The sequence below is a fragment of the Electrona antarctica genome (genome assembly GCF_951216825.1).
Source record: "Electrona antarctica genome assembly, chromosome: 13".
NCBI lineage: Eukaryota > Metazoa > Chordata > Actinopteri > Myctophiformes > Myctophidae > Electrona > Electrona antarctica.
Window position 1 is genome coordinate 2620485 of NC_136794.1, and position 8824 is coordinate 2629308.

At 40.0% G+C, this 8824-nt stretch overlaps 1 protein-coding gene across 1 annotated transcript; it reads left to right on the forward strand.

The window, feature by feature from the left end:
* Positions 1 to 1533: 1533 nt before the first annotated feature.
* Positions 1534 to 3510, forward strand: LOC306934830 (uncharacterized protein). Its single transcript, XM_079517639.1, has 6 exons — positions 1534 to 1633; positions 1790 to 1866; positions 1962 to 2139; positions 2445 to 2521; positions 2659 to 2784; positions 3487 to 3510. The coding sequence occupies exons 1-5, from the start codon at positions 1613 to 1615 to the stop codon at positions 2678 to 2680; spliced, it is 375 nt and encodes a 124-aa protein (XP_079373765.1). The 5' UTR covers positions 1534 to 1612; the 3' UTR covers positions 2681 to 2784; positions 3487 to 3510.
* Positions 3511 to 8824: the final 5314 nt, after the last annotated feature.

The window sequence follows — 8824 nt, forward strand, 5'->3', positions numbered from 1 at the left end:
TAGATAGTAACAAGAATATTAATGACTAAAATGATTTAAAAAGAAAGGGACAATGTGTGAAAAAGGAAAGAAAACATCAGTGTATCTACACATGCATTTGATCAAACATGTAGGTGGCAAACATTCTTATTAAAAACGGTAAATTGAGCAAATAATACAGCAGATGTAGGTAGAAACTGTTCAGTACAACAAAAGGACAGGGCTGTTGTGAGAGATGGGAGGGTGGTGTTGCTTCCCTTTCTTTACATGTTCAGAGATGGGGGGGGGGGGGTTGGGCAGTGACTTCACTGACTTGGACTGCTTTACTCTTAATTTTAGATTGAATCAGGATGGTGGAATTTCTAAAACTGGGATGTTGTTTAATGGAATTTTCATCTTTTTCCAGGTGGTCACAAGGTTCCCTTCAAAAACTGTTACCAAGGTCAGTCAACCAGAAGAGGCTGGGATTGTGACCAACATCACCAATAAGAATTGGACGACAGCTGCTAAGCAAATTCTTAAACACAAGGAGCTAGCAGAAGAGGTCAAGGAACAGATTTTACATTTAATTGACATTGAATGCCAGGCCCTCTGTAAGCATGACAATGGTTGCATGTTGTTGAAGACAGCAGCTGGGGATCTTAAAGCCTTTTCTTTTGAACACTTGGAGTCAGATCTCAGACGCCTATCACCATTCTTGCTATCCATTTTTAACACTGTCACCAAAGATTCTCGGCCTGTTACTTGTGCTGCAGCCGCTATAGCTGTGAGAGGAAGAGAGAACCGCATGTCGGCTTTTTCTTATTATTTAAACAGCATACTACAGTATGGGGGAGCTAAGAAGGCTGTCTTTGACAGGCTGAGCAAAATGTCCATCACAACCACTCACAGTTGTGCTGTAGGGAAGCAGAAGGAGTTGGCTAAGACGTGTGGAGAGGCTGTCCAAGCCCTAAAGCTGTCCATTGAGGAATACCAGAAGGAGCAGGGATCGGATTTGGAAGCTGTCGTCCCAGAGTTGGTGGAGGACGTGGAGAACCTCTTTCAAAGCATTGACATTTTTGGTGAGATTACAGTTTTCAAATTGGTTTATTTTCAGTGTTAAAATGAACCAAAAATTAAAAGGTTCACATTTCTAAATGTTTGTTGTGTTTATCCAACAGACTCTAATGAGGGTGGCGAAGAGACACGAAGCCCACTTGACAATGCCGCATTCAGTGACCTCACTAACGGAGAACTGTTGTTGACTGTCGGACTGCCCCCACCACCAACGATGACTGTCGGACTGCCCACTGTCCGACTGCCTCCCCCGACGTATTCCATCATTTTTGACAACTTGGACTTTTTCATCAGAACTCACCACCAGTCACTACTAAGTAGCAACCTGTCTAAGCACTGGATTCACCACATTGCTGTACGAGACCGAATCCCCATATTCCAGCTCAGCAATCGAAGACCACTTCAAGACCTCATGGAATATGATGTTGGCAACTCTCTCCCCTCAGCCCAAACGCAAGAATACATGAGGAATGAGTTCATCGTCCTTGGGAGTCGAATGCTCACCAGTCACCTGGCTGCCTTCCAGCCATTGAAAAAGGTTTCAGTGCATCACATTCCACATCAATACTCTGCTGAAATGGCGCGGCGCTCCAAAGACGTAAGAACTCCGACCTACATGTAGTCTTGAAACAAAAGCAGCCTGCCATTTCTCTGGACATCCCAGGCTAACCTAAATGTTGCATATATCCCATCATATTATGTGTATCCTACACCATGGGGACAAACATTAATCTCTGTCTGTCTTTGTTCACAGTATCCCCTGGGTCTCTTTTTCAAAAATGAAAATAAAACTGAAGAATTGACTGATGTACTGTTCCAACTTCATAAAAAGTAAGTATCTTATCAGGCTCCACTGTTGCTTTTTGTCAAGCGAGGTGTGACGGTCGATTCACTTTTAACCCCTCCTTTTTGTGTATTTTCTTAAGGTATGTGCCACAAGTACCGGGAGGGCTTTCTCCAGTGTTCTTCGGGGGTGATCGGCTGTCTGAGGCAAACTCCCGAAATATACAGTGGTCCTTCAATCAGGGAGACAACCCGGAGAAAAGACTGGAGGGCATGCACTTCAAGTTTGAAGACTGGCATGCCATCAGAAATCTTTTTGAAGTGAGTGTCATTAAAGAGAGAATATTATATTTTAACTGTTATGTTAAGTGGAAACCCATTGTATTACAAACAATTTAAATGAATTGTTAAACTACTTTATGCTATGGTGAAATACATAAACATAGCGTGATTGATCATTCTAACTGTAATGTCCTCTCTAAAGTAAAGTATAACCTGCACCGCAACTCTAGTAAATGTCATCTTACTAGGAATAGACATATAGAAATCTAGTACAGTTGGCGTACGCGTGATACCATTGTAACGTCCACTGTGATTTATAACAAACCATTGTCATGTCATTTTAGATCCATCACAAGATTTTCTTCAAGGACGCGTCAGCAAAGGATCGTGGAACTCTTGTTGCCAACATGAACATGTTAAAGTAAGTTTAACTTGAAATAGCTTCAAAACATATCTATAAACTCAAACGTTTTACACTGTCATGTGTTCTGAGCTTGTAGATCTGCTGTTTTCCCCATCAGTATAAGTGACGTCACACTCCAATTGTTTTGTTCACAGTGTTTTGTCACCTGCAAACTGAACATGGATAATAATGTCTGGATAATGAATGCATTGTAGTACTGCACACTGGGACGAGAAATGCAGTGCTACCAACATGAAATTGCCCTAGTCTTGCCTGGGGAGGTATGGATAGCAAATATGTGGGCACTGGGCAGTTGTAACTTTGTGCAGAAGACAATTAGAACACAGATTGTTTCATACTGAGGGTTTATGTCCATGCCATACATTCTAAAATACTGTAAATTAGATGAAACCAAACTTGATATGCTTATATTCTGGCTTTTCTATAAGCATTTTTCTTTCACTGGCAGATTCACGTCTGGCCATTGTGAGGCTAATATGCTTATGCCCATTCAAGAGTGGGCATAACTAGTTATTGTGGGCAAGAAAGCCATTACTCTTGAATGCCCTCTAGTTATAGAAATAACATTGAAATTGATTCAATTAACTATACTTGTTTGTGTTCTTGATAATATTACGGTAATATAATTTTACTGAGAAAACCCGGAACAGTATTAAGTAACTGTCTCTGGAATACACTTACATAGTGGGGTTAGAGTGCAATGCCCTTTATGTAAAGTGCATGAAGTCTGCACAATGGAAAACAACTGCCTGTGTTATTCATTTCATAAAAATACTGTGTACCTGAGTGAGAGAGATAGTGAATTGAGTGAAGGTGACTGAGGAGACTGTGTTTGTGGGTGAGAGACGGTGAGCTGAGTGAAGCTGAATGACGGATGCAAATAACTGTTTTTATGTGTGAGGTGAGTGAGGGATACCAAGACATTTAGGATTGAAATTAAAGATTCAATTTCTGATTAACAGGTGCAGCAATGCTAAGCAGGGACCAACGAAGGCATACAATGCCTACAAAGACTTTGTTTCCAAAGAGACAACGGCACTGTTCCTGGCAGCTGCAATGGAACACCTTGGGTTGACTGATATGGAAGGTACATTACATTTTTCATACAGTGCATTCTCTCAGCACAATAATTGTAATTTTAGTATATTCAGTATTTGATTTTGATATCTATTAGATGTATCCACATTGTAGCAGGAGAGCCAACTGCATCCTCAGGGACTAAGGCAGGAACAAACATACTGAAAGTTTGTTTCTACCCCAGAGCTGTCATATCTCTAAACTCTGACACTTGACACTTTCATTTATACACTATGGATGGACTTCTTTAATGCACTGAGCTTGTTTGCTAATCAATATGTTCTCACTGAACAATGACAATACAGATATTCTGATTCTGTATTGTGATGTTTATTTTGTAAATACTTTTTTTGTTTTTGACAAACAACAATTTATTTTATATTTCACCAGAAATCCCAGATGATTTCATTCCGCCGAGGGTTCTTGCTGGAACCATGGAGGATCAAAGAAAGTTTCTTTCTGACATGGTAGCAGATATAGTTGACAGGTTTATTAAATTAGACCATGACCCCAGTATTTCTCAAGTTCCCGGACCATCCACGCCACTCCAACGGGACCACAAAACGGAGCACACTGAAGCAAGACTGAGCTTCAGCTTTTTTCTGTTGAACATGTTGGACGCAGTGAAAGAGGGGGATGGTGAGAGGCTGATGAGACTGTACCTACTGGGACTAAAGTTTTACAAAGCATTTAATCACACACAGTATGCGTGCAGTACGTTTCTCATGACTTTGCAGCTCAAGGCCACACTAGCTCCTTGCTTAGCTCACTCTCTTACGTGGAACCGTTTCTGGAATGGTAGGGGTGGCCAGGGGAATAATATGCCTCTTGATCTGCACCTAGAACACCAGAATAATTTCCTCAAGTCCTTTTTAAAGGGGCTGGGGCCAAATCTGTCAGAGCAGGCTGCAGCTAGGATCAGCCAGTCCATAGGTCCTCTCAGGGTGATGATGGACCAAACGGACAAAGAGCTGAAGCTGACGAAGCCGAGTGGCATTCACAAAGCAAAACAAGACACTGAAGATATTCTGACCCTTGTAAAGGTTTTTAGGGAAGCAGCTTTATTCAGACCTCAAGCCGGAAGAGAGTTTGGTGCATTTCCTAAATTCAGTCGAGATTTGTTGAAAACCCTTCACTACGACAACTACTGTAAGTGGATGAGGCACAAGCTTAGAGAGTGGAGGAAAACCCAGATTTAGTTTGTGATACTTCTGGACATCTTAGTACTGCTGCTCCTCCATCTACCCGAGCATTAAAAAAAAAGTTGTATATTGTTCGGCCAGGTCAGTGAGGCCGCCTTTGCACATTGACGGCTGTTGCTTGTTGTTGTACACCTCATTTTACATGACGATTTTTGAAAATGCTGTGACATACTAAGCTTTTGTACCTGACGAGATGAATAAAAATTCCTTGAGAACATTGCCTGCATTATTTTCAACAAGCATAATAATAATGCCACATTTACTGTAGTACACCTGTCATTGTTCAACGGATGAAAAAGCTGGAAAATATATACTTACTTTACTATATAGATAGCATAACTGTATTTACCTTTATTAGTTTGTAGTCAAATATGTCCTAATCATTACATATTGACAGTATTTACTTTAACCCATTAAGACCTGAGGCTGATTATATCAAATCTTGTGACGGATCCCATAAAATTACATCTATTTTGCCACTGACTCCATCTCAAAGGGTAGTTTTCCAGGTAGCAACACATTGAATTAATAAGGTTTGCTTAAAGTAACCTTCAGGGCGGGAACCCCTTTTTGTGTTTTAAGCATTGTTATACTTTAGCTGTTGAAAAATAGCACATCTACAAGCTCGCTACGAGCTTGTAGGTCTGCTATTTTTGAGAATGTGGCTCAAATCTTTGAATATATATTATTTTACAGCGAAAGTTTTTAACTCAACTCTTTGCTTCTGAGGGGTTCCTGGAATAACATATTTTCAGATGGGGGTCGGTGGCCAATTACACATTATTTTTGGGGTCCTTGACATGAAATATTGAGCACCACTGATATAGAAACAGGTTTTTCAGAAAACTGTCATGAAGACTTTTTTAATTTCGACATTGTCGACACAATCATTGATTTCAACCTTTTTCCATAAATGGCTTATCTACAAGCTCGCAGGTCTTAAAGATGATATTCTGAGTTGAACGTGTTCACCTCTTGCTCCTTAAAAGTACCGGTATTCTGTACTCTAATCGGCTGATTTTAGAGTATTAGAATGAAGAATCATTGAAAATTGATTTATAGACAATGAGCTACTTTACCATGGATTGCACATGGCTAGAATAAATTCACAACATAATTGTACATATTTAACCAAAATATTCTAGTTCTTAAATATATCTACATGTTTTAGATTGAAATAAAATCACGACTGAACAATTATATCAGGACAACTCTCTAAAATGTCAGATGAGCTGCAGGAAAAGTAAAAGAACCTCTGTGTTTATATCAGATACATAAGTCCATGCTCCAAAATGCACATTAGATGCCATGTCTGTGTAGTGAAAATATCCAGGAAAACATTGTAAACATTTTGTCACTTTATTTGTGCAAACTTTTGGCATATTATCCAATTTTCACATTTCCAGAAGCTGCATTTTCTTTGCTTTGTTCTGCACTTTACAAAAACCAGGGCAACAACAATACACACATTTTCAGTCAGAGGAATGGATTAGCGACAGTCCTGACATTGCAGACACAATAGACGTTGCAGAATCTGAGCTGCTGGGTGATGTTTGCATTTGGATGATTTGGTCAACATCTGCCTCATCATCAAAGTGACCAGTGTAATACATATCAGGCACGTCAAAGCGAGAAGAGTCACTGGTCTCCAAGTGACTGGTATCCAAGCCGTCAATGTCCTGAAATACCTCGCCAATAGTTTTTAGAATTTGATTTGCATAGCGCTGAAAGAATACTGGGATATTGCGTTTAATGTATGACATGTCAAATATCTTGGGACTATGTTCTACAACAGCATCAATGAGTTCTGTGCCAAACCCAGTGCAGCCTTTCTTTGAGGTGAACAGATGAGCATTTGCAGGAACCAAACTATCCCTGTATGACTCCAGCTTCTCTCTGATCAACATATTTTGTTCTGGCAGTACCTGCCTAGATCTAGTAGGAACCTCGACTTGCAACAACTCATAAATAGGCGTCGGTTCTGCACAACCTTCAGGAGTGCAAAAACAGTGGGAGTGGCAGTACGTGCAACATAAATGTTTAGGCTGTACACGTGTTGGATGTTCCTCAAATGTTTTGTAAAGGGCCTCTCGGAAGCAGCGTTCTTTTCTCCCCTTTAGCAAATCTTTTACTCCCTCGTCAGTATTTCTTTGCTGTCTAACCACATACACTGCTGCATGTGACTGTGAGCCGTCTCTGCCTGCCCGGCCTGCTTGCTGGACAATAGCTTCAACGTCATCTGGTACACCAAACATTATCACATGAGATACATTTCTGAAGTTCAAGCCCAAGCCAAGCGCAGTAGTAGCAACCACGACTCTGCAATTGCCCTCTCCACCGAGAGATGACAGGATTCTGCTTTTGTCATCTTCACCTGTGTCCCTGTGATACATTCCTATCAGTTGATTTTTCGACTTATGCTCAGGGTCTCTGTCAATCCATGCGTCTTCATCTAGCTCTCCTAGGAAATAGTTAAAAACTCTAGCAACTGTGCCTCTTTTGCGGCAGTAAATAAGGATGTGAGACATGGAAATGTTCTTGTCTTTGACCTCTCTCACAACCCAATCTAGGCACTCCAGCGTTTCGTCAGAGACTGAAATCACTCCAAGTCTGATGTTTGTCCGGTTGGGGCTAGCTGTCACACTTTTCATATTGATGTTGTCCATGAGAAGGTCTTTCTTCACCCTTGATCTGGACCCTTTATCAGCTGACGCAGTCAGTGCCAGCACTGGTGTACCTGAAAAGACCAAAGAATGCACTGATGTTAGACTCCATTGACACATCATTTTTTAGACACAACTAAGTACTGTGTAAACCAATTAGAATGAACTAATGGTTTAAATTAATTAACTACATATATGCAAATAAATAAATTGTATTCATATTATTTTCATATTCTATCATGTCTTAACCTGGGTCGGGAACCCCTTTTGGTGTTTTAAGCATTATTTTATACTTTAGCTATTGAAACAATAGCAGAGCTACAAGCTCATAGCGCAGCACCGCGCTACGAGCTTGTAGGTCTGCTATTTATGAGAAAATGTGGCGCAAATCTTTGAATATATATTCATTCACCGCAAACGTTTTTAACTCAAATCTTTGCTTCCGGGGGGTCACTGGAACAACATATTTTCAGATGGGGGTCGGCATTCAATTACATATAATTTTTGGGATCCATGACATGAAATATTGAGCATAGGTATTTCAGAAAACTGTCCAGATTTAGAAGACTTTTTTTCTTTGACAATAGGTCTAAATGGGTTAATGTCACACAAACATTCTAGGATTAAATTAGCCATTCTTTAAGCTCAGAGTGCATTGCCATGAGCTGTGAGTGTATTTCTGCTATTTACAGTACATGCAACTCCCAGAATAGGAAAACTAGGGTTCAAGTGGTTAAGGAAATATTAAATGTAGTTAAATGTACTGACCCGGCTTGGTGAGCGATCTCAAATCTTTCAACTTGGAAAAACTCTCTCTGAAGGCTGGTTTCGCTCCTTTTCCCACTCCCCTAGGAAAGATACCAGAACAATAGAATGCTTACATTTAGATGTTTCTTGCAAGAATACAAACAAAAAGCTCAGATGATATGATAGTGTATTAGCTTGTGTTAGGGGCTAAACAGTACCAAAAAAGGTGAATGTATTTATGGCTTATGTGCTTAATTCTCTCAACAAAAAAAAACAACAACAATTCACCATGAATGTGTAAATTAGCATATGTGTAAGTAAACAGGACAACACAGGAGTATCTGTAACTTTGTTTTCATACAATATCTCGTAAACAATGTTAACACTGCAGTACAAATGTCGTTGTAGCTTTGTTTATAATGGTATGTATGGCATTATAGCCTTGGAAGTTGGGACCAGGCCTATCACTATCCAATAATGTACTTTGATGATAAAAGTCTGCTTTTACTAGTCATTTCAAAGAAATGATGAGTGAAAACAAACGAAATTGTGTTTCGATTGTGGCCAAGGCAACTTGAAAGTTTACTGTTGGTTAGGAATAGCCAGACTGG

Coding starts and splice junctions, on each gene's coding strand:
- LOC306934830 (XM_079517639.1), top strand. CDS start 1,613: ATGGCGCGGCGCTCCAAAGAC. Junction 1,867..1,961: donor CTGTTCCAACTTCATAAAAA/GTAAGTATCTTA, acceptor TATTTTCTTAAG/GTATGTGCCACAAGTACCGG. Junction 2,140..2,444: donor CCATCAGAAATCTTTTTGAA/GTGAGTGTCATT, acceptor ATGTCATTTTAG/ATCCATCACAAGATTTTCTT.